Below are 23966 nucleotides of genomic sequence, written 5' to 3'. Positions count from 1 at the left end.
TTGGGTGGTTTAGAAAATTGCCTATTTCGAACGAGTCACGTGCAGATATGTGACTTTCTTTCGGACCGACGTTACATTCGCCATACTGACGGAGATTTACTATCCTACAATAATGGTTTGTGGGTAAACCACTCTATTCCTTCAAAGGTCTAGACAAAGGTTGGGATTTCGTCCCAGGTCCAAGGATCATTGAATCTCAGATCCTGGTTCAAGGAGCTGATTTGCTTGATCTCTTCCTCAGACAGATTGAAGTCATTGACCGTCAGGTTTTGGACCAACCTCTCCTTTTGGTTGGACTTTGGAATGACCAAAATGTCTCTTTGGGTAGCCCATCTCAGAAGGACCTGAGCAGGGGTGACATTGTGAGCAGAAGCAATGTTGTTGATCAGATCGTGCTTGAGCAAAGAAACAGTGTCCTTAGCCTTAGCATGGTTTAGCTCCACAAAGGACTGTGGTCCAAATGAGGAGTACGCAACAACAGCGATGTCCTGAGCCTGAACGTACTTGATCAATTTCTCTTGAGTCAGGTAAGGGTGGTGCTCAATCTGAAGCAATTGAGGCTTAATCTTGCAACCTCTCAGCAGGTCCTGAATCAAAGCACCTGAGAAGTTGGAGATACCAATTGACTTAACAAGCCCCTCCTCAACAAGTTCTTCCATTGCCCTCCAAGTCACGGCCAGTGGAACGTCCTCAAACTCCCAACCATTAGGGCCACAGTAGAATCCTGGTGGATATTTCTCCTCAAATGGGACAAACTTTTGAGCAATTGGGAAGTGGATGTAGTAAATATCCAAATAGTCCAACTTTAGGTCATCAAGAACTCTTCTAATTGCCTTCTTGACATTCTCCGGCTTGTGGTAACTGTTCCACAGCTTGGAAACAATAACCAACTCCTCTCTCTTGACCAAACCATCTTCAATGGCCTTGGCAATTCCCTCGCCAATTTGCTTTTCATTACCATAGTCCATTGCACCATCAAACAGACGGTAGCCAACTTTAATTGCCTCGTAAATCTGCTCAGCACAGATTGACTTTTCGACTTTCCAGCAGCCGAACCCAACTAGTGGGATTTCAATGCCATTGTTCAACTTAATTGTCTTGGAAGCCATCTTTTCTAATAACAGTGAAGAAACCTAAAAACTAAATTTCAGTAAGGGTGCTTTTTTCTAAGAAATTCCCCCACAAATTTATAGGTTTGCTGTTTCAGCTGAGCATTACGTTCCCCACCACCGCCTTTATTCGCTGCGATTTCGGGGAAATCGGTGTGAGGTGTGCAGCCACTAAAAAATTACAAGATTTTCACTAATCTGCGTGTGCATATTCTCATGCCCTTGATCGACGACATACAAAACACTCTTCCGGAAGATCTGCCCCCAGATCTATCAACATACTTATTCTTTGATAAAGTACGAGCTCGGTGGGTGATTGAAAATCCAGAGGAAAAAGAGTGTTTTGAGTTCAATCCAATTCTAGAGCGTTGGGTACCTGTTATACAGGATTATCTGCCCGAGAAGAGGCCTCATGATGAGGTAAGCACTTCTGAAGATTTGAAACGCGAGAAGCGTCAACGGCTCGATGAATTGAAGCAAGAGAAAGAGGAATTGAGGCAGTTTCGGAGGAACAGAAATACTTGCATTTATGTCAGTCAGATCCCCCAAGATATAACCTACGAGGAACTGGAGGCAGTATTTGGTAAATATGGAGTTCTTGCACAGGATTTGCGCACTGGATCCTCTAAAATTAAAATGTATAAAGACGACGAAGACCACTTCAAAGGTGATTGTCTAATAGAATATCTGAAAGAGGAGAGTTGTGACCTCGCGATTGAGCTGTTGGATGAAACAAAGCTTCGACCTACAGATGAATCACCCATTCGGGTTTCAAAAGCTGAGTTCAATAATAAAGCAGAGCAGAAGCCTCGAGTAAAAATGAAGACTAAGGAACGCTTACAACTCAAGAAGAAAATCGAACGGATACACAAAAAAGTGAACGATTGGTCAGATACGGAAGAAGATGACGAAACGAGGCGATTGAGAGAAGAAAAAACGCTCATTTTCAAGCACTGTTTCACCCTCAAGGAACTCGAAGACGACCCGGGTGCGATATTAGATATCAAAGAGGATATACGAGAGGGTTGTGAAGAAATAGGCGAAGTCACAAATGTTGTCTTGTATGATCTTGAAGAGGAAGGTATTGTCAGTGTTCGATTCAAGTCTGCCGTAGCTGCAAATAATTGCATTTCCAAGATGAACGGAAGATATTTTGGAGGCCGCAGGTTACAAGTGGAGAAGTATGATGGAATAACACAGTATAAGAAAAGCTCAGGAGATGCCGCCGAGGGAGATAGATTAGATAGGTTCGCACAATGGGTGGAAGGTCCATCAATAGATCGCCAGTAATTCGATGATGTAATCACCATCTTTTAAAAAATTTTCAGTAAGACGGTCGAAAACACACTAATAACTATACTATGCCACCAAAGAAGCAAGTTGAAGAAAAAAAGCCCTTGCTGGGAAGACCAGGAAACAACCTGAAATCTGGAATTGTCGGTCTGGCCAACGTTGGTAAGTCCACCTTTTTCCAGGCTATCACCAGATGTCCACTAGGAAACCCTGCAAATTACCCATTTGCAACGATCGAGCCCGAGGAAGCTCGTGTGATCGTTCCTTCAGAGCGTCTCGACAAGCTCTATGAGCTGTACAAGCCTCCAAAGAAGGTTCCAGCTTATATCACCATCTACGATATTGCTGGTTTGACTAAGGGAGCTGCTGCTGGTGAAGGATTGGGTAATGCTTTTTTGTCCAACATTCGTGCTGTTGATGCCATCTATCAAGTTGTCAGATGCTTTGATGATGCAGACATTATTCACATTGAAGGAGATGTTGATCCAACAAGAGATTTGGACATTATTTCCAACGAGCTGAGACTCAAGGACATCGAGTTCGCGAAGTCTCATTTAGAAGGCATTCACAAAATCACCAAAAGAGGAGGCCAATCCCTGGAAGTCAAGCAAAAGAAAGAAGAAGCCGCCTTTGTTGAAAAAATCATTGAGCTTCTGGAGAGCGGCCAGAGAGTTTACAACCAAAATTGGACTGCCAAGGAAATTGAAATCATCAACACCATGTTCCTTTTGACTGCCAAACCAACCATCTACTTGATCAACTTGTCTGAGAGGGATTACGTCAGAAAGAAGAACAAACATTTGCTGAAGATCAAGGAATGGGTCGATAAGTATTCTCCAGGTGATGTCATTATCCCTCTTTCCGTTTCCTACGAGGAAAGACTGTCTCAAATGGAGACCGATGAGGAAAGAGCTGAGGAGGAAAAAAGGGTTGGAGCTCCATCTGTTTTACCAAAGATCATCACGACTATGAGAAAGAAGCTGGACCTGATCTCCTTCTTCACTGCTGGTGAAAAAGATGAAGTGAGAGAATGGACCATCAGAGATGGAACTAAGGCTCCTCAAGCCGCAGGGGTTATTCACACAGATTTGATGAAAACTTTCATCCTGGCAAACGTCATGAAGTATGACGATTTGATTGAGTTGGGAGATGAGAATGCAGTGAAGGCTGCTGGTAAGTTGCTTCAAAAGGGCAAGGATTACACGGTGGAGGATGGTGATATTATCTACTTCAGAGCCGGTGCAGGCAAGAATTAGGTTTTATGTAATGGTGTAAGGATGTCGTATGATCCTACCTGATGAACTTGTATTGGAAAAAATTGACTAACTTGAATATACGATCCATGATGCTACGACCAATCATCACACCGGCTAAGAGAGACTTTCGTTTTGTTACGAGGAGTTTTTCGCTTTCTAGGATGAGCTTGAATGAGCTGAAGCCAAATGATCCAAAGCCCGAAGAAGAAGCACCAAAAAAAAGAAAGCCTCTGTCAAGACTTCCTGTTGGAGGCCCAGACTACTCGAAACAAACACTGAAAAAGAATCCGATTGAATTTATGACATGGAAAGCTGTTGTTGTCTTTGTCATATTTGGTTCTGCCCTCACTTATGTATTCACCAGTGAGAAAGAAAAGCTTAAATTAAGAAGGGAAGCTGAACAAAACCGGGGTGTGGGTAAACCATTAATCGGTGGGCCATTCAATTTGATTGATACTGAAGGAAAGCCATTCACACAGGAAAACCTGAAGGGCAAGTTTTCCATTATTTACTTCGGGTTCACACATTGTCCTGATATCTGTCCTGACGAGTTGGATAAATTGGGCTTGATCTTGGATGGACTCAAATCAAAGTATAACATTGAGCTTCAACCAATCTTCATTACTTGTGATCCAGCAAGGGACTCCCCAGAGGTTGTCAAAGAATATTTGAAGGATTTCCACCCTTCAATTATTGGGCTGACTGGAGACTACGATGAGATCAAGAAATGTTGTAAGAACTACAGAGTTTACTTTTCGACCCCCCGCAATGTCAAGCCAGGTCAAGATTACTTGGTTGACCACTCTATCTTCTTTTATTTCATGGATCCTGAAGGTGAGTTCATCGATGTCTTGGGTCGCCAGTATGATGCTGAGGAGGCAATCGACAAGATCAAGTCCAACATATCCGTCTACCAGCCTCGGGCGGAAAGGGAAAAGGCCAAGGCTGGGTGGTTGGGATTCCTGTACAAATAATCGTTCAGTGTTTTGCAGACCGCAAACTGTCATCTTTTACATGTACATATATTTGATAAAGCTTATGAATACGAGTTTAGGCTATTTCTTTAGGATAATTCCCATATTTTGTGCTTTCTAACGACTACCTACATGCCCATATTGTCTTCTATCTTTGATGAGTAAATTAAATCCTATGCTTATTTGGGAGTACAGGGATAGAAAATTTTCAACGTCAAGGACGGAAAATACAACTGAGGATTTGTGAATCGCCGCAGAGCCCCATGATTATTATTTTTTTAGCGTCGACGCAGCTCTATCTGGATTTATAGGCACGAATATGTGTGGTTTGTAATAACTGGCAATTATTTAAAACACCATATTTCTCATTGTAAAATATGACCTCAGCCACGTTGAACGGTTGGCTTGTGGTTAAAATAGAGCTTGTATTATCTCTGGGTCTGAACAGTTTAGCTGATTTAGGTGTTGTTCTATAACCCGTTATTTGGGACATCCTATAGCGTAGCTATTTATCTCGCGTTTTGTTTGGTGCTTCCACGACCACTGATTTTAAGTTTTCCTTCGACATGTCTCAACTTTTTCTTCAAGCAGAGGCAAATAGGATGAATTGTTTGTTTGTCAAAACTAACTAAGCTGACTATTCCTTTTTCCAAGCAAACGCGTTTGAAAATTTACATCCTTGTTATAAAACTGATAAAGACACGTTGAAAAGGGGGTGAATCAAGATTCCATCCGTCACTCTAATAGCAACAGACAAACGTCCAATTATACAACACTAAAAACACCGAGTTCCTTTGAAACCTTCAAGACCATAATGGTAAGTATTTGTAGATGGATCTTTTCAGATGGAAATCCAGAGAGACTTCCATCAGATCTGAATCCGACTCGAGATTGATGTTCTAACATATTTCTAGGTGCTTTTCAAACGAAAGAAAGTGGAGTTCAGCCCACCTCCGGTTCTCCCTCAGGATTTCGATTTATCTACTGAAGTTTGGTATATTCCTGAAACTGGAGAGTGGTTTCTGGATTACGATCAATACTTGAGTCGTATGGACTACTACAATATAAAGAAGTTTGTATGTGAAACATCCGGAAACTCCAATTTCACATTCTTCGAGGCCCTTAAAGTTGAACAAAATGAGATGAGCATGATGGAGGCAAGATTTCCAGAGCCAGTCAAAGAGCCGATTCTTCGATACGTCTCATTCTCCACAACACCAAGAATTGATGCTTTAGTTGATGAAGTTTACGCAAAATTCAAGGACGATTTTTTCCCGGGAGACCAAGTAGTTGTGAAAACAGATGCTGGCGATAAAGTACACGGAATTGTTCGTGAAAAAGCAAGATTTAATGCGATCACCTTGCCTGATGGAACCGTGAAAGAGGGTTATTGTTCATACCGAGTTCTTCTTCAAAATAATGAGGAAATTACCGTGAACTCCATTTCACAAATCGCTAGAGAAAGGAACTCTTTCACCAAATGGTATGTTAAAGCATTCTTAAAAATGAGCCTCACCAGATCTACCAAACTCGGTTCTCCCTGGGTCTTGAAAGACTCTGTCGCAAAAAAATACAGAATTTCACTGGAGTACCCTGATCATCTGAAACAGTATGAACATCCAAAGGACTCATTAAGAAAAGCTACACTCACCAATAAGGCCAAAGTCAATGAACATATTTTTGACAACCTCAAAGAAACTCCGCCCACCGCTAACGAACAAGAGAACGGGTTCACGTTGCAGCTATGGAAACAAAAATGGTACGACGCTCTGAAACACTGCACAGTCTATTTTCAGGACACCCCAGAAAGTGATGCCGATCCAGAGATCAAACAGAAGATTCTCACCCTTTTCCAGTATTCTAGCGTCAAAGTAGTGCCGAAATTTGACCCAAAGACCGTCAATTTTTTGGTTACTTCCATCCCTTACTCTCCCAAAGCCGCATACATGCCTGACAATATATTCTATCATGTTCTCGACAACAAAATTAAGGTTTGGCATTACGAAAAGTGCTTCCGCTTTTTCAAGAGCTTGAACATCACATATAGAAAAATCATGACTGCTCAAACTCAAATGGATGAAAATTCAGCATCTCCTGACGTGGCGTCTCCTAATCCTCATAATGGCTACGTTGATATATTGCCTGCACCTGGATCGAGACCACAAGCCACAACTCCCCTGGATTCAAGAAGTTCAACTCCTATCAATGCGTTTTCTGGTAGCAAGTTCAGGCCACCAGGGCTTATTGATGACTTGAAGCTACCCTTTCGTGGAGTTTCAAAATCACGTCCCAAAATCATCAAACTTCCAGGGGTGCAAGATAGTTCTGATATTCTGGAATCGTGGATATTTTTGAACATGTATGCGAGAGCATTAGTCATTGACAATTTCACTTTCGATGATTATTTCGCTGCATTACGATGGGAAGATGAAGTGACTGTTTGTCCTTTACTTATGGAGATCTACTGTGGTATGTTCAAGGCTTTCATGGATGGGAGACGTCGTATTTTAGTTACACTACCAAAAGAAAACGTTCTTGACAACGGAGATGATGACGACAAACTGAACGATGATGATCAGCCTGATGATGATGGTTCCGAAATTAAAACAGAGTCGCCTAAAGCTCTCGCGGAGGATGAAGATGAAAAGACCGAACTCACTCATGAAGAAGAAGCTGAGGAGGAAATCATTAATCACAACGCTTATTCTTTCCTCAGGTACAAAAATCGCCCATGGGAAGATAGATTGGCAACACGCCAATTCAAAGAGGGGAATTGGCTTATGGTGCTGATTGGAATCATGGCGACAGTCGAGTTCTTGCCAGAGTATAAGGCGGACATCAATCGTATATTCGAAATACTTGCACCAGCCGAGGAAGCATCTACCGCAGAAACATTACAACATAATTATTTCAAGAAGCTTTCTGCAGAAGATCGTGCGAAGACCATTGCTATAATAATGTCGCTGCTTTTAAATGGTACTGTGATTAGATCCCATATCGATAAATGTTTGGACGATGCAACCGCACTTAGGCGTGACCGACTTGAGCTGATAAAAGAGTTCAAGGTGATCATGGATCAAGCAATTGTGATTCAGAAGAATATAATCGAGACTTTAAAGCCTATCACCACTGCTCAAATCAAGAATTGGAACTATGACCCTGAAAAAACGCAGGAGCTTATTGAGCAAAAGAAAAAGGTTAGTAGGCTAGGATTCAGTTACCTTCCACCCGAGCCAACTACTTTGGAGAAGGCCGTGTGCGCAGGAAATCCGGAATTCTTGAAGCTCATCAAACAAAGGGTCGAGAAGGTGAAAGAAATTGATGAGATGAAACAGAAGCGCAGAAACCTCGAAAAGAGCTTAAACGAAATCGATTGTCAAAGGATTTGCTACATCGGCAGGGACAGATTTTACAACAGATACTGGTGGTTTGAAAAGAATGGTCTCCCTAACTTGAGCTCAGCCTCTCACCATGACGACGAAGAAGATGATGGAGCTGACATGAGTGACGCTGGCTCTGAGTATGAAGAGGAATCCTATTTAATGGGTCGTTTGTGGATTCAAGGTCCTGGTGATGAAGACCGTAAAGTTTTCCTTAAGTTTGACGACGATCAGCTAAACAAATGGAACGAAATCGTACATGTGCCTTTGGAAAATGCCAACAATTACAAGGAAGTCGGAATGCATCCAACAGATCAGCCGAGTGATGTAGCAAATGTGGCTGATTCCAATGTTAAGGAAGATGAACAAGAGAAAGAATCTATGAGGGATCCTCATTTTGTTGAGGCTGCGCAAGCTCTCTTTGGTCTCAAATTTGACAAAGGAGAAGTGAGAGATGAAAAGGGATTTGTGCTTGTGGACAAATATGGCTCTACCATAGAAAGACAATTTAGTCCTATTGAGCGAAAAATTTTGGAAGAAGGCAGCGACATTTTGGTTTCTTCATCTGACTGGGGATATCTTGAGCGTCCAGAACAAATTGAGGAACTATTGAGATGGCTAAACATCGAGGGAGAACGTGAAAAGCATCTCCGCAAAAAAATCGTGGATCTTCAGGATCAAATTACGAACAGTTTAAGTTCCAGGGTTAAAACTGTTGGAATTGGCTGCAAGTCGGAGGACGAGGTGAGATTTGAAAAGGTCATTGCTGAGACAGAAATAAGTGATGATGATGAAGGCGCTGACGAAGAAGATGGCTCTCAGGGTGAGACAGATGGCAATAAAGCATCCACGCGTTCCGAGGCTAAGAAACGGAAGCGTGAAGATGACGAAGTTCGCATGCCAAAACGAACCAGAAGAGGAGGGCAACGCGATTTGGAGAAACAGATGATGAAAGAACGTCAAGCAAAACTGGACAGATTGGAACATGCCAAAAAAATGCTGCATTCTTTGAGGACAGATAGAAACAGGCAAAACTTACTGTCGTGGGTGAATTCTCGCGCAGTGGAAACTTACGGTTATTCTCATTATGATGGTCCCAAAGTTGCTGCAAAGTCCATAGGAAGAAGTCGTAAGAAAACTAGGAGATAGGTGTGATTGTACTCATAATAAAGATATAAAGAAATCGTTTGGAGTGTGAAATCCAATAGAAATTATAGTAGATGTAAAAAATGAAAAATAAATTTTCCTATACGGTTTGTTTCAAGATGATTCCGAGACAGGTTTATAGGACCGCTATTAAACAACATAGAGTGCTCGGTTTTGCTGGTAGAAGGCTACAGTCTAATAAGGCATCTCCAAAAGAGCTGGCTTTGCAGTCTCATTTGCCCAAGATAGAAAATCCAGATACCCCAGATAGAGACATAAATCCCAAGAGAAAACTTCCAAAGCCGGCTTATGAGTCCGAAAACTTCAAGGTGCCTGAATGGAAACGTGCGTTTGGAGAGCTCTTTATAAATGTGTTCCGTATCGATATGGATAATGTGAGGGCTGGAACAATGGGAGGATCGAAATACTATTATATGTGCAAAGATCAAGGATTGCAGTTCAAGGATGAGCCGCTATCTGAAACGGCCATCTTCTGGTACCAAACTCTTGGCTTGCCTAGAACTTTTGGCCAATGGTTCCAGATCACTGGCCTTCATGTGTGGTTACTCTTTGTTAGAATGAGAGCCATGCCATTCAAAGTCGGGAAAAACTATCAACAAAAACTTGTGGATAAGTTCTTTAAGGATATCGAGCTCCGATTGAGCGAGGAAATGAATATTCTTTCAGGACAAATTAGAGAAAGCTACATGAAAGATTTCCATTCGCAACTTTTAGGAATAACATTTTCTTACGATGAAGCTCTTGCTTCCAACTCAGACAGCGTGTTAGCTGCTGCTCTCTGGAGAAATGTGTTTAATGGTGACAAGAACATAGATAATGTCAAATTGGAAGCCCTCGTGAGGTATGTGAGGATGCAACTATACATTTTGAACAAAATCAGTGATAGAGCTTTTGGTTTTGGCGACTTTGAGTTTGTCGCACCAAATGAAACTATCGAACCACTTACACCTCAAGAAGAAGAAAAATTGAGGGAGGCTACTCGTCAAAAGTATGAACCACAGAACGGCAAAATTCTCCCTAGTAATCGCTCGAGCCTTTCGCTAGACGAATGATTTTTGTATATATGAAAATTGAAAAAAAAAATTAATCACCTGTATAGTCAGTTCGTATGAGACTTACCCCGTTATTGATACAAGAAGCGCCCTGTTTTCGAAATCCTGCAGGCGACTACGTCCTTAGTTTGCGAGGCTTGCAAATAACATTCATCGAGAGTTTTAACGAATATGATGATGTCAATGAGGCTCTCGACTTAACAGATAACGAGATACGTACACTTAGTTTCAACACTCGCTTGAGGAAACTCAAAACGCTTTTACTTGCTCGCAACAGGATTGTCGATATAGACGCTAACATCGCTGCACTGCTTCCTCATCTCAATACACTGTCCTTAGTGGAGAATAACATTTCACACATACCAAATCTACTCCCTTTGAGACACTGTCGCAACCTGGAAAATTTATACCTCACCGGCAATCCTGTGACATCTTCAGAATACTACAAGGAATTTGTTGTTTGGCTAGTGCCTGGATTGACCGTGCTTGACTTTGAGCGCGTGAAACCTCGATTAAAAAAGGCGGCTGAAGAATTACTAGGCACATTTGACCGGCCGACCAAGTTGGCACTAAAGCTTTTAAACAATAAAGAACTGGAGCCCCTCAAAGAGCCTATTTCTACAGAAACACAGCAATCAATCAGACTCACAGAGGAAGAACGGTCCAAATTGGAGGCCGATTTGATAAATGCGACTAGCCTCGATGAAATAGATCGCATAGAGTTAGCTTTGAAACGTGGTTACATTGAGTAATATTCACAAGTCTCTGCATTCATACTTAATAATATATCAAGACAGCATATCTTTGATTGACATTCGAGAATCTTTCAATTTGTCATCGAGGCCAATTAATCCAAACTTCGTAGCATTCAGCGCAACCCTGTTCAGAGATTGAATATCGGGCAGCACATCTATCAAACTCTCATCATTTTTCTTTCTGACATAACATTGATGGCACACTTCACCCTGGCTACCTGCCTCTTCGTACCATCTCAGAGATCTTGTATTGTGACAGTGTAGGCATTCATGGGTAACGGGTACAGGAAGATCAACCCGCGGAGTATTTCTTCCTATCAGTTTGAGAGATTCTTCGTAGAGTCGATGCCAGTATTCGCCTGTTGCTGCAGACTTATTCTGTTTAAGCTCTGTGCAATAAAGCTTAATGAGTGGTTGTTCCTTCTTTCCTTTCATTTTTCCAAGAGCACGTAAGGGAACGAGATCTGGTAACGAGTGACCGCAGCACACTATCTGGGGTACTGGTCGCAACGATCTGTTGACATCTTTCAGTTTGAAGTTGAATGTTCTATCAGGTATCAACTCAAATCCAACAGCACAGCCTTCGGTATCCAAGCAACATGTAACGTGCATAGGCTTCTGACAAACTTTACAGTCAAGTAGACTGCCACCATATCCACAAATGGTGCATTTTTTGCCCGTGTTTCTCAAAAGAGAAAGCTCTGTACCAAACACTGGTTGCAAAGAGCTGGACCCAAATTCGCAAAAAGGGTCAAATATTGCACAGATTATATGGCACCAGTTACCACTGACTGTTCGCTTCAGGGCATCCGGGTACGAGTAAGAAAATCCCAATTTACCTCCCTGAGTATCTGTCTCCTTTGCCGGACACAAAACGCATTTGTAATCAGTGGAGTATAGAGGGTGCAGGTCGTTTGAACAAGTATCGCAAAGCCACTTATAACTGCTGAGCTCGGTTAGCGATTCCATATTGATGTCTCCATAGCATGATGCATGAACATTCAAACCACATGAAGTGCAAATCAAAATCTCTTGGGCCATTCCATACTCTCTACATACGCAGCATGGACGCGTATCGTTGGCAAATGGTGGTTTGTATTGTTTCTCTCCCCTGAGTTGGAACTTTGGTAAGGAGATATCAAACTTGCTTTCGTAGCGGGATTCCAGCGAAGCGGGCTTCAGCTTTTTGTTTTTCCTTTCAGGAGGTTCTTCGGAAGCTCTTTTCTTCAGATTCAGCGGTTCTTCGCCTTTCCGCACTTCAGAGTATGGTAAGGTGATTGTTAAAGATTGCTTCTGAACCGACTCTGGTCTTGGAGGCTTTTTGACCTTGATTGACTTTTTCTTCAGCTTATCCTCGAATGGATCTTCAGATGAATCGATATCTTCCTTGATTTTTGATTTGCTCCTTCGCGATGTATCTGACTTCTTGTCACAATCTGTGTATTTGCGAGGACGTAGTTGATATTCATCTCTTGCTTTAATAATTTTGCGAGCATCCTCATACAGCTCGAACTCAATCTTCCGCTTCCAGCCATTTCCACCCCGTTGGCTTTGCTTGCGCATAATCTCATAAGGATCTTCCCACTCTACACCATATTCTCTCCATAGACGGGCGCACCGTAAACAAAGACCTGGAAACACCTGTTCATACGATTCTGGAAGAGTGGTTCCTGAAAGCTTGTACCATTTCTTAGAAGTTCTTGTATGACAGTGCTTGCACTCAAAAGTGACATTATTTCTCTCAATCTTCTCCGTACTATAAGAAGAATCATCCACAGGATCATTAACATCGACACCATCTGCTTTTGCAAGCTTTGTCAAACGATTCTTAGGTCTACCTGCGTAGTTATCCCAAATCAAATGGCCATTTTTGGTTTTTTTCCAGAGGTAGTAAAATCTAACTATCATAGCTGACGACTGCGTCTTGACGTCTTTGAACACAGGGAATAACTCACTTCCATTTATCTTGACAGACTCCTCGAATCTCTTGATTTCTTCTGGTGTGAAAGTTGGTTCCTTCAAAGAGTCTCTGGTAAATTTGGATACCTCCTGTAAAGCTTTTTCTGGATTATAATCATTATGCATCAGAGTTTTCAGTGCGGCGTCAATGAAGTTGGGTGTCGTGGGAATCATACCGAGCCTTTCTACAAAAGGCTTTGCATCTGCCAAATATTTTTCGACCATTCCATCATCATTTTCAGGTTGTTTCCAAAGGAGCTCGCTGGTAGCATCCGTGCCTCGCTCCACATATCCTTTCGGCTTCGGTTGGAGCCATTTTGGTAAATCATCAGGATCACAATCTCTGTACTTCTTCGGCATGGGAAAACTACCGCAGCCTTCCTCAGTCTGCAACGTAGTCTTCTTTTTGGTATTTTTTTTTGCGGCTTCTAGCCTTTGGATAGTCAGAATCGTCATAGTATACGACCGGGTGGCCGTACCAATCGACAATTCCTGTGAACTGATGCTTTGTTCCCAGTCTCGATGCCGCTCGCGGATATGGTCGGTCTTGAAGATCTAGCGCGTCCTCTAGTTTAGCATGCATACCGAGGTATCTGTATGGCCACTCTTCGAGTTCTCTCCTTTTTTCGAAGCTCAAGTTTTTATCTGCTTCAAGAAATGCAATGGCAAGCTCCTCGTACCGTGCAAGCTTGCCATTTGGTAGTTCTGTTTCGTTTGTCTGAATGGATTCAGACCTGGATTCTACTTCCATGGGCGTCTGGGAACTAGAAACGTCCTCACTTGCATCTGAATCTTCATCCTTTATCGACGCTGCAATCTGTGAAGGAAGACCGCTGTGAAGCATATGACCGCGCTTCTCCGACAACTCTTCCTCGAGCTCTTTATTACATGCAGCACAAAACCATGCGAAACCCCTTTTGGGTTTGTTCGTGATAGGTGGGTCCACACAAAGCAAATGGTAAATCTTTTGGCACCTCAAGCATTGTATTGAATCCGAGGATGCGGCCCATTGCATACACTTTTCACAATTTTTGGGGTCCGATAATAGATCTTGGCCTCGTCCCACCTCGACAAAAATATATTCATAGCGTTTCGTGAGAGCTTTATAGTAATTCGGCGGCAGGTTCGTAAGCTTGATCGTTGGGAGCACGTCGTACATCTTCACCATGTATCTATCGTAAAGCTTTTCAAAGTAAAAACTGTGAGGAATCATTCGGTATGCGTCCAAATCTTCGATTTCTGCTCGGTGCTTGACGGTAACGAAACCTCGAAAACTTGAAATAGGACATTCATCCATATGCAGAGATGCAAATAGCAACCTTGCATCAGGGGACTTCCTGTTGAGATCGCGGGGCCGATAAAACCAGCAGACCTCGAAGTTGTAGTTTTTTGCGCTTTTGGTGGCATCGTCCTTCTCTTTCCGAGCAAAACCCTTTATTCTTGCAATGTAATACGGTTCTCCAGGAGGCTCACAAATCATGTATATAAAATCTCCCTTCTTTATTCTGGTTCCATCCTTGAGTGTGAGAACGTTGTTTTCCACTTTTGCGCCCTTGAGATCAAGCAAAACGTTGAATTCTTGATCACACTTTGGCTGAAAATTTATCGGCACTACTTCGTCAACCGGAACATATTGAGACTTGTCCTGGCTCTTGTTCTTACCTGCTAGTTTTGTAGGCGTCTCGGGCTTGGAAGGCTCGGGTTTTTTGGCGGCTTTCTTGATCACGTTTGCTTCTCTCTCTTGTTCTTGCACAAGGTCAAGCTCGCTTTTTTCTTTGTAGTTGACGTTGACAGTGGTCTTCCTTTTGGGGCGAGCCGAGTCCATTATGACCGTAAGTAGATTGTCAAGCCCAGGCTCTGGCAAATTAAGAAAGCAGGAGTAGGAAGATAGCGGAGGAGACCGTGGCGTTGGAAGGAAAAGATATTTTGCGTGCAAAAAATCACTGCAATTCTGATGCACGACGACAACGAGATGCCTCGTAGACATAACTAGGATCATCTACTGGTATACAGGACTACATTTGCCTTCATTGTATGGACAAGGTTGTACATGAAACTCGCGACAGCATGCTAGCTCACTTTAACAGAGCTGCAGACCACGCACTATTGAGAACGTGACAACTAAAGCAAAAAGCACCCTAGATGTAAATTTGCACACTTCTGCTGGTACAGGAAGGAATCGATCCCATGTGACCGAAATCATCTTTGTGCTTTTCAATTTCCTCCATCTAGGAGATGACGGCAAAAGAGAAGTGTCTTCCGAGAGTTTTTTGATTAAACAAACTGATGTGCACCCGTCTCCAATCCAGGTTGTTGTTGAGGCAATACTGAGTCTGTCGAGTTTGTCGCGATTGCTTCAGTAGCGGTCTTGCATGAAGAACGGATGCAAAGATACTGAATAGTTGGATTAAAATTTTTGGGTGTAAAGATGTGAAAGTCCAAACTTTTTATAAAACAATCAATCGATGGACCAAGACAGAGGTGTGCCCGATATCCCTGGGGATTTGGTAGCCCCTGAGGTTGCAGAATACTTGAAGTCACGAGTGTCGCGAATTTTGAGAACAAGGTTCAATTCCTTTCCAGGTTCTCAACCGGTTAGCTTTGCAAGAGAGCATTTGACAACGCTAAAAAACAAAGACTATCTTGTTTGTGAAAAATCAGATGGTTTGCGATGTTTGCTTTTGGTAATGATCAATGAGGACACTGGAGAGGAGGGGACGTTTCTTATCAACAGAGAAAACCAATATTACATAGTTCCTGGGTTCCATTTTCCAAGGTCCAGCAAGAATTTCGACAGCTCGCATAATGGTACTATCGTTGATGGTGAGCTTGTTTGGAGCAAAAATCCAACCACTGGAATCAGGGAAATAAGATATCTTATTTTTGATTGTCTTGCTATGGATATGACCAGTGTTATGCATAAAAACTTATGGAAAAGACTGTACCACGCACAGCATGAGTTTCACAAACCATACATGGATCTTCGGCGGGCCTTTCCAGACGCTTGTGCTCAATTTCCTTTCAAGCTAGATTTCAAGAACATGACACAGCCCTACAAAATCCGCAAGATTTTCCAGGAAATGAAGAACTTGACGTATGTTTCTGATGGTTTGATCTTAACTTGTTGTGACACTCCATATATTCCAGGAACAGATACCACTTTACTGAAGTGGAAGCCAGCAGAAGAGAATACGATAGATTTGAAGCTGAAGTTGGAATTTCCGATATACGTTGACGAGTCCTTACCCAAGCACGACCCGAACCGGGAATATTATGACTACGATGCGACCCCTACCATCAAGCTGTATGTCTGGAAGGGTAAAGATGAGGCTGAAGACGAATCCATTGAAGAGAACATCCAACGAAACGACGGAGAATATGTGAACAGTTTCAGTGGGTACGAAGAATGGGATCAGTTAACGATTACGGACGAGGAATGGGAACAACTAAAAAGAACAGGGGAGTCTTTTAATGGACGAATTGCAGAGGTCAGAAGAAACGAGAAAGGTGAGTGGAAACTCCTCCGTTTTAGAGACGATAAGATTCATGGAAATTACATCACTGTTGTGTCAAAGGTGTTAAAATCCATAGATGATTCTGTGAGCAAGGAGGAGCTCATAGCTGCCGAGGATGAAATTAAGGCTAGATGGATGGAAAGAGAAAAGCTGAAACAACAGTATGCTCAGCACGCTCAACATACGCACTCGCATCAGCCTCATCCTAAGCCTCAACCCTCCCCTCCAGAGAAACGCAAAATAGAAGCTCCTCCGAAACCTGAGGACGATGATGAATATTACGAATCAGATGGTTTTGAAGAGTTGCCAACGTATACCAAAACAAACAGTCCAAAATATGGAGACATGGAACTTTCCAGTAAAAGAAGACATGTATAACTAGTTGTATATTAATGCATCTCTATGTACAATCTTTCTTAAATGTAAGAAAAGACACAATTTTTGTAAAGTTCTCGTGGATTGCCGTTTCCAGAGAGCAAATATTCCATTTCGGATAGTCTGGGCAAAACCTCGTGGATATCGTCTTCTCTTGAAAATCCCCTCTTTTCAATTTCATGGGGAATCACCTTACATTCCAACATGTGCTCCACTAAAGCACGCACCTGTTCTTTGCTCAATCTCTTAACGTGCATGTGTTCTGGCTTGCCGTTGCTAACTAGCTGTTCAGTGAATTTGCGATCCCACTGATCAAACTTGGCGTAGTAATCTGGCTCCCGTAGTCCAAGCGCAACAGGGATTGTGTCGGTATCCTTGTGGTCAAACTTTGTCGCTGCAACAATGGCACCTTTCTGGAATGTCTTGTCGCCGCTGATGAACTCCACAAGAGTTTTCAACAACTGAAATTTCTGGAAGTAGATCGGATTGTTGTTCTTGTCTCTGTACCTAGTGTTAGCATAGTGACAAAGGGCACTGAAGTTGTCAATCGTTAAAAACACAGGAATGCCTTTTTGAGCGGCAAGTTCGTCCATCAAAAATTGAAAGAGATTGGCACGGCTCACTGCAGGGTTGTACAAAAGTTTTCCCAGAACTTCACGCAGAGTATTCTTCTCGGAAAAGCCAATAGGCTTTTGTTTCTTGACTGAGTCGAATGCAGGCGAATATGGTCTAGAAAGCTTTATCTTGTCGAAAACATTTTTGTTCAAAGAGAACCACTTCTTGAGCAAATCCCTGCTAGCCATTGGCTGCTCATACAATCCTGTTGCACTGTTGTACTTGAAGTCATTGGAACCGTCAACAAGAGCATCCATGTTTGAAATTTGAAGAATGACACTGTCCTGTTCCAGTGCTAGAGCATGGAACTGTGTGAGCATCGTCGACTTACCAACCCCCAAATCTCCCGTTATGATCAGTCTGTTTCCCTTCGATGAAGACGACAAGCTCTTGGTGAGAAACTCGTGAATCTGACTTGTCTCAACTTTACGCGATAAAGTGATCGGCCGGGAATATAGTTCGTTGAACTGGTTTGGTTTAAATGCACCAAGAATATGCAATTTCTGATAGCTTGTTTTCTTGAATTTAACAACCTCATCAAGATGCAAGTTTTCAGCAGAAAACACTGGTAATTTCTCGTGAACCTCCTGATCAGTGGCGCTCTTTTTGTAATTCTCAGAAACTATAAGTTTGTTGAATCTTTTATCCTTGCCGGGACCTTTTCTGTTTTTGGACGGATCGTACTTGGTTTTTCTGCTAAACGACTTAGATTTGTAAACCGCAAACTGGAGCGTGGAGCTCGAGAATGTACGCCTTTGGGAAAGGTGAGTAAGCCCTAAAGGTCGAAACATCTGTGTCCTTGAGAATCGATTTTCTTTCAAAGTTTTTTTTACTTTCAGGCGAAACTCGACGAGTTTTACGTAATAGTTGACAAAATTCAAATTAAGAGTATTATTACATAAAAGCTAGGTCAGACGCGATAGGGATTAAATTAACCACCGCCTAGTATCTCAACATGATTAACATTCATAGCGTGCTCGGGGTGTCATTTAGATGTTGAAAACCTTTTTGAACTTGGCAAGATACTTCTTCAAGCCAGTCTTGGTCTCCTCAGTCTTAGCAGTCTCCTGAGCTTGACCCTCAGCATTAGTGGCAGCATTCTCAGACTTGTCTTTAGAATCACCTAATGCGTTAGAAGTCTTATCCTTCACATCGTCAACGGCAGTCTCGACCTTGTCCTTGGCATCATTCAAAGCAGGCTCGCCTTGCTTCTTAGCATCCTCAAGAGAGGATTCAACTTTGGACTCGAATTCTTTAGCAGAGTCAGTAACAGTTTTGCCGGCCTCGTCAACTTTGGTTTCAGCAGTGTTGACAGCGTCAGTGGCTTTGGTTTTAATCTATAAAATGTTAGTCTATTACGGCATTGAGTAAAAGAACATACCTCTTCAGAGGACATTATAAAATTTGTATACTATATTTACAATCGTCTGGTTTCATTGCCCTTTATATACACATACCCAGCCACACAGTACTAAAATCAGGTAGGATTATTATTGGAAGGCTGTGGAATTGAAAGGAACAAAGATACAGGTAATCCTATTGTGGCATGTTATTATAGTTTCTGACATTGATAGTTAGATATGTGTATCACACTACCTTGTAACTTTTTTTGGCAATGGATCAGCCATTAGGGGAACGTAAATCGCGTGGCTAGTTTCGGTTCAGTAACATAACATACCGGAATTATGTAAGTATGTTTTATCTTTAAAGCAATTTTTGTAGCCAGCCGTATATAATTGTTTACGTCACGTGTTATACGCGTTCCACATGGCATCCATCATCTGAGACCGATAGGAAACTTTATGTAAAACAAAATCCTTCATCCGTACACCAGATGACTTCGGGTAGAAAAAATTTTCGGTACAACAGGACACATGAAGGCGTCAGAAAAACTTGGCGCGGCCAGAATCCACGGCAAACTGCTTAGTTTTCTCAGCTGGCGGTTTGCGGGAAAAGTGTAAAAATTGAGTACCGCCATTTTCATATTCTAGTGTTTTAGAATTATATTTAAACAACACCTTAGCATATTTTTAGTTCTCTGGAGTATTCATATCTGACTCAAGATGGATTTACGGGTCGGCAGAAAGTACCGGATCGGCAGAAAGATCGGGTCAGGTTCTTTCGGTGATATCTATCTTGGTACAAACATTATTTCCGGTGAGGAGGTCGCTATCAAGCTTGAGAACGTTAGAGCTAAGCACCCGCAACTGGAATACGAGGCAAAAGTCTACAAGGCTCTTTGTGGGGGAGTCGGTATTCCTTTTGTAAGATGGTTCGGAACCGAATGCGATTACAACGCTATGGTTATCGATCTTCTCGGACCATCTTTGGAGGACCTCTTCAACTACTGTAACAGAAAGTTCTCATACAAGACTGTCCTTTTGCTTGCAGATCAGCTTCTCTGCAGAATTGAATTCATACACGCCAGAAGCTTTATCCACAGAGACATCAAACCTGACAACTTTTTGATGGGTATCGGCAAAAAAGGCTCACAAGTGAACGTGATCGACTTTGGACTTGCAAAGAAGTTCAGGGACCCAAGGACCCATCTGCACATTCCTTACAGAGAGAATAAAAATCTTACTGGAACAGCAAGATATGCATCTATCAACACCCATCTCGGTATCGAGCAATCTAGAAGGGACGATTTGGAATCTTTGGGTTATGTCCTCATATATTTCTGCAGGGGTTCTTTGCCATGGCAGGGTTTGAAGGCGGCCACTAAGAGACAAAAGTACGACCGTATCTTGGAGAAAAAGATGGCAACCCCTGCTGAAGTTTTGGCTAGAGGCCTTCCTCTTGAATTTAGACATTACTTGAACTATGTGAGAGCATTAAGATTTGATGACAAGCCTGACTATATTTATTTGAGAAAGATATTCAGACAACTATTCATTAGGGAAGGATACCTTTATGATTCGATTTTCGACTGGACCGTTTTCAAGTACAAGCTGCACCAGCAGCAACAGCAGCAACAGCAACAGCAACAAAAGGCCATTCAAAATGGCGACGAAGCTGAAGGAAAGCAGGAGGAGAAGCAGGAGGAGAAACTAGAGCCGACACCATTACAGCAACCATTACAGCAGCAGCATACTCTTTCATCGCAACAGCAATATTACCAAGATCCAGTTTCGAGCCCTAATGCCGTGAAACCACTATTACAACAATCGCAAACACAAGCCCAACCAGTTCCTGACCCATCTCCATTACCTGCAGGCACTCAATACAAGAGCGTTCAACAAGGTTACAACATTAAGTCTGCTTCTCAATTCAATGCTCCGCCAAACCACGAACAGTCGAACTTCAATCCAGCATGGCTCTAGTTGTCAGTTCAGGTAAAAGTTAAGTATATCAACCTCATTTTTGATACTTTGTTGTTGATCTTTTAGCTGATGTCTGTTTATGCGTTCGTATAGTATATTTTAGCTTATCTGGGCCACTTTTTCTCATTGTCCATAATCAATTCAAATCTAATGTATGTCCTGTAAAATATAATCGTCGCGACTACAGTCGCATCTCGGACTTAATTTTTGAAGATGCCTTGGCGGAGAGTCTAGGCTTGAAGTCTTTTACCCGGGTATGAAGAACCCCATAGATAAAGTATTTCGTTCCTTGAATTTTGTTAGAGGATTTAAAAGAAAGAGGGGCATGACGGATATCTTTTTTGGAACGACTACAACTCTCAATAGGTTTTCATTCCTACGAACCAACGATGACTTTATCTCCAAAACCATTGTCGATCCCCTTTCCCCCGCACGTTTAGTATTTTATAAACAGGATGGCAAAAATGGAATTCATCCTTATATGATTCAAAGAGACGGCAAGTATGGCTTGCTCAACTTGCAACTGAATACTCTTCCTTCACAATTGGTTCAAATTTTTCATGACTGGAGTGTGAAGAATTCAAAGAAAGCCATTGATTTAAGAGACGATGTTACGCTAGTCTTTCTGGGTCTCGATGAAGATGGATTGGATGAACAATACCTCTTCAACGACAACTCTTTGAGCGGCTCTTTCATATATCCAACCTCGTATAAACTGAAAGAGTACCCTCCGTTCAAGTACAACAAATTTCAGGGAACTCCATACTATGCAGTTGATGTCACACATAGTCAAGAACTCCAAACTTATCTGTCATCCTTTGAAGATGTGAAAATTGTCAACAACATGATGAGCATTCTTACAGTGTCCAAAAATGAGTCTTCCTTGTTTGCGTACTCCAAAATGTATATGGATTGGCTTATGAGAAACAAGTTCTGTCCTGGCTGTGGGCAGCAAGTGATTCCAGTGGATGCTGGAACAAGACTCCTGTGTCAAACTCCCAAAGAAGAGTGTCCTGTAAAAAGCTCTGCTGTGAGTAATGTCTGCTTCCCTCGTACAGATCCGGTCATTATCGTGGGCGCTGTATCCTCTGACGGGAAGAAAATTCTTTTGGGGAACAACCAGAGACATCCTGCTGGTCCAAACGGTAAGAGAATGTTCTCTTGTATTGCTGGGTTTATGGAACCAGGTGAAACCATAGAAGAGTCCACACTCAGAGAAATTTGGGAAGAGACTGGATGTTCTGCACGGGAAGTCAAGATAGCTGCAAGTCAGCCTTGGCCATTCCCTGCGAATTTAATGATTGGTTGTTTTGGGATTGTTCACTTCGACGGAGTTAACGAAATTATCAACACGGAGTTGGATAATGAACTGGCAGATTGTAGATGGTTTGATGCTGACGATATTAAGACCCTTTTGAATGGCGGGGAACTTGAGGATATTTCTCTTCCAATGGAAGGAAGTATTGCATACGAACTAATTAAGAGCCTTGCTCTTGGTAAATACTAGAGATTCCAATATACAAAACGCACATAGACATATTTGGTCATACTCATTCATAACATTTATCGTTTTGCTGGAGCCTGTCCTTCTTGAGCGGCCTGAATGGCCTGCTGCTTAGCAATGTCCTCCGCGGTTGGCATTCCCTCAGTGAAGATCTTCTCCAGGGTTAACTTTTGATCGGCCAACAGCTCTTTCGTTTTCTGTTGCTCTTCTTGCAACAATTTCTCTCCATTCTCCTTCAAATAATTGTACATGTGAAGGTAGTTTTTCTGCCCGTGTTCTCTTATGAGGTCCAAAGGCATCTTTCTAGGTCTCATTTGGGAAATACCCAGCAATGAGGAGGTAAGGGTGGAGCCATTAATTTGCTTTTGTTCTTTCTCCCATTGTTGTCTCAACTTTGCCTCTCTCTCAGCAAACTCTTCTGGGATTTTCTTTTTGTCTTTGAATGACGCCAAAACAGGTCTGACATCCTTGATTGGCTGAGTGGCAAGGTATTCAAGGAAAGGAATCAGTCTAACAAGCTTATCGTCTTTCTTGCCATCCCATTTATCAATAGGGATTGCGTTTTCAGGCTGCATCGAATAACATGATTCATCTGGATCAATAATGATCAGTTTTCCCAAATCTCTGTTCATCAAGCTCAAATCCTTGATGACTTTTCCATCTTTGGTTCTGCAAGCCTCGCGGAACAAAGAGTAGGAAATGAAAGCATGATATGGGTCCAGCTTAGCAACTGCTGTTTCCGCGAAAGCCATCGAAGATCTAGAGAAGATCACAATTTCGTAGTATTGGGAGAGATAGCCCAAAAAGTAATCAACCCCTGGTCTCTTGGCAGTCTTCCATCCTTTTTTGTGGTCCCAATCGGCATGAATAAGCAGATCATCAAGTTCTAACACCAGTGTCAATGGGTGTCTGTAAGGGGCAGGAGGAGGTGGTGGAAGAAGATCAGTGAATGCTGGCTCGGAGAACACGTTTGTAACTCCCCACATTCTCTTCTTGAATCTAGTCCACACGTTGACTGGATTCAGCCCATTCTCTTCAGGGTTGTACAGCTCCTTCTCTTCTTCTGGATCCCAGTCTCTGGAGTTGTAGATTCCTCCAGCCAAAGCGGTTCCTAGGACAGAGAACCAAAACACTTTGGCCAATCTATCTTTCTTCTTATCCAAAGAGGACTTAACGTTGTTTCTTCTTTTTCTAGGTTGACCAAACTCGTCTTCTTGTGGCTCGTGCCTTTTAGGTTCTTCTTTCGACTCTATTTTAGGTTCTGAATCAATGCCCGCTTTGGCAAGAAGGTCCTCGTCCAAGATGGAGTCAGGTTTTTTCTCGTCCTTTTTCTCACTGTAAAATCTATACTGGGACGCAAACAGAGTACGTCTGGCAACGATTGGTTTATGAGTGACCAAACGTGCACATCTGGCAGATTTTGCCACCAGGTTAATCATTTTATATACAGGTAAGAGGCGAATTAAACTTGAAAATTTTTTTCAGTCCTCCAAATTACTAGCTTTTACAATACATTAGTTTGTTGCAGCTGTCAGGTCATCATCATCTCATGAGTCAATACTTGCGTAGACCTCTACGACGATGGTTTTAGAGCTGTCGATTGATTTGACCTTTCGATCCCAAGACCAATGAACTGTAACATTACCTCGTATCATCAGCTTGGATCAAAAGGTGTGTGTAAGGAAAAGT

The 23966-nt window shown here is 42.3% G+C and overlaps 15 protein-coding genes across 15 annotated transcripts; 9 read left to right on the top strand and 6 right to left on the bottom strand.

The window, feature by feature from the left end:
• Positions 1 to 149: 149 nt before the first annotated feature.
• HPODL_01370 (NADPH-dependent D-xylose reductase) lies at positions 150 to 1109 on the bottom strand (the record flags this gene model as incomplete). The annotated part of the gene is made up of 1 exon (XM_014077877.1): positions 150 to 1109. The coding sequence occupies one exon, from the start codon at positions 1107 to 1109 to the stop codon at positions 150 to 152; it is 960 nt and encodes a 319-aa protein (XP_013933352.1).
• Positions 1110 to 1325: 216 nt separating this feature from the next.
• HPODL_01369 (Splicing factor U2AF-associated protein 2) lies at positions 1326 to 2399 on the top strand (the record flags this gene model as incomplete). Its single annotated transcript, XM_014077876.1, has 1 exon — positions 1326 to 2399. One exon carries the CDS (start codon positions 1326 to 1328, stop codon positions 2397 to 2399), a length of 1074 nt encoding a protein of 357 aa, XP_013933351.1.
• A 71-nt stretch (positions 2400 to 2470) lies between these two features.
• On the top strand, positions 2471 to 3658 carry HPODL_01368 (putative GTP-binding protein OLA1; the record flags this gene model as incomplete). Its single annotated transcript, XM_014077875.1, has 1 exon — positions 2471 to 3658. The coding sequence occupies one exon, from the start codon at positions 2471 to 2473 to the stop codon at positions 3656 to 3658; it is 1188 nt and encodes a 395-aa protein (XP_013933350.1).
• Positions 3659 to 3819: 161 nt separating this feature from the next.
• HPODL_01367 (Protein SCO1, mitochondrial) lies at positions 3820 to 4632 on the top strand (the record flags this gene model as incomplete). The annotated part of the gene is made up of 1 exon (XM_014077874.1): positions 3820 to 4632. One exon carries the CDS (start codon positions 3820 to 3822, stop codon positions 4630 to 4632), a length of 813 nt encoding a protein of 270 aa, XP_013933349.1.
• Positions 4633 to 5681: 1049 nt separating this feature from the next.
• Positions 5682 to 9161, top strand: HPODL_01366 (Imitation switch two complex protein 1; the record flags this gene model as incomplete). Its single annotated transcript, XM_014077873.1, has 1 exon — positions 5682 to 9161. The coding sequence occupies one exon, from the start codon at positions 5682 to 5684 to the stop codon at positions 9159 to 9161; it is 3480 nt and encodes a 1159-aa protein (XP_013933348.1).
• Positions 9162 to 9277: 116 nt separating this feature from the next.
• On the top strand, positions 9278 to 10231 carry HPODL_01365 (Protein CBP3, mitochondrial; the record flags this gene model as incomplete). The annotated part of the gene is made up of 1 exon (XM_014077872.1): positions 9278 to 10231. One exon carries the CDS (start codon positions 9278 to 9280, stop codon positions 10229 to 10231), a length of 954 nt encoding a protein of 317 aa, XP_013933347.1.
• A 56-nt stretch (positions 10232 to 10287) lies between these two features.
• Positions 10288 to 10983, top strand: HPODL_05290 (uncharacterized protein; the record flags this gene model as incomplete). Its single annotated transcript, XM_014077871.1, has 1 exon — positions 10288 to 10983. The coding sequence occupies one exon, from the start codon at positions 10288 to 10290 to the stop codon at positions 10981 to 10983; it is 696 nt and encodes a 231-aa protein (XP_013933346.1).
• Positions 10984 to 11019: 36 nt separating this feature from the next.
• HPODL_01364 (SANT domain-containing protein 2) lies at positions 11020 to 13305 on the bottom strand (the record flags this gene model as incomplete). The annotated part of the gene is made up of 1 exon (XM_014077870.1): positions 11020 to 13305. One exon carries the CDS (start codon positions 13303 to 13305, stop codon positions 11020 to 11022), a length of 2286 nt encoding a protein of 761 aa, XP_013933345.1.
• Positions 13306 to 13327: 22 nt separating this feature from the next.
• Positions 13328 to 14770, bottom strand: HPODL_01363 (putative snt2p-like dna binding protein; the record flags this gene model as incomplete). The annotated part of the gene is made up of 1 exon (XM_014077869.1): positions 13328 to 14770. The coding sequence occupies one exon, from the start codon at positions 14768 to 14770 to the stop codon at positions 13328 to 13330; it is 1443 nt and encodes a 480-aa protein (XP_013933344.1).
• Positions 14771 to 15410: 640 nt separating this feature from the next.
• Positions 15411 to 16838, top strand: HPODL_01362 (mRNA-capping enzyme subunit alpha; the record flags this gene model as incomplete). Its single annotated transcript, XM_014077868.1, has 1 exon — positions 15411 to 16838. The coding sequence occupies one exon, from the start codon at positions 15411 to 15413 to the stop codon at positions 16836 to 16838; it is 1428 nt and encodes a 475-aa protein (XP_013933343.1).
• A 38-nt stretch (positions 16839 to 16876) lies between these two features.
• HPODL_01361 (37S ribosomal protein S23, mitochondrial) lies at positions 16877 to 18241 on the bottom strand (the record flags this gene model as incomplete). Its single annotated transcript, XM_014077867.1, has 1 exon — positions 16877 to 18241. One exon carries the CDS (start codon positions 18239 to 18241, stop codon positions 16877 to 16879), a length of 1365 nt encoding a protein of 454 aa, XP_013933342.1.
• Positions 18242 to 18439: 198 nt separating this feature from the next.
• Positions 18440 to 18846, bottom strand: HPODL_01360 (uncharacterized protein; the record flags this gene model as incomplete). Its single annotated transcript, XM_014077866.1, has 2 exons — positions 18440 to 18787; positions 18832 to 18846. The coding sequence occupies 2 exons, from the start codon at positions 18844 to 18846 to the stop codon at positions 18440 to 18442; spliced, it is 363 nt and encodes a 120-aa protein (XP_013933341.1).
• A 667-nt stretch (positions 18847 to 19513) lies between these two features.
• Positions 19514 to 20773, top strand: HPODL_01359 (putative casein kinase I; the record flags this gene model as incomplete). Its single annotated transcript, XM_014077865.1, has 1 exon — positions 19514 to 20773. One exon carries the CDS (start codon positions 19514 to 19516, stop codon positions 20771 to 20773), a length of 1260 nt encoding a protein of 419 aa, XP_013933340.1.
• Positions 20774 to 21254: 481 nt separating this feature from the next.
• On the top strand, positions 21255 to 22280 carry HPODL_01358 (uncharacterized protein; the record flags this gene model as incomplete). The annotated part of the gene is made up of 1 exon (XM_014077864.1): positions 21255 to 22280. The coding sequence occupies one exon, from the start codon at positions 21255 to 21257 to the stop codon at positions 22278 to 22280; it is 1026 nt and encodes a 341-aa protein (XP_013933339.1).
• A 56-nt stretch (positions 22281 to 22336) lies between these two features.
• Positions 22337 to 23716, bottom strand: HPODL_01357 (Mitochondrial import inner membrane translocase subunit TIM50; the record flags this gene model as incomplete). The annotated part of the gene is made up of 1 exon (XM_014077863.1): positions 22337 to 23716. One exon carries the CDS (start codon positions 23714 to 23716, stop codon positions 22337 to 22339), a length of 1380 nt encoding a protein of 459 aa, XP_013933338.1.
• Positions 23717 to 23966: the final 250 nt, after the last annotated feature.

The sequence above is a fragment of the Ogataea parapolymorpha genome, chromosome VI (assembly GCF_000187245.1).
Source record: "Ogataea parapolymorpha DL-1 chromosome VI, whole genome shotgun sequence".
Taxonomy (NCBI): domain Eukaryota; kingdom Fungi; phylum Ascomycota; class Pichiomycetes; order Pichiales; family Pichiaceae; genus Ogataea; species Ogataea parapolymorpha.
Note: the sequence above shows the minus strand (reverse complement) of the source record. Positions and strands in the feature narration are given on the sequence as shown.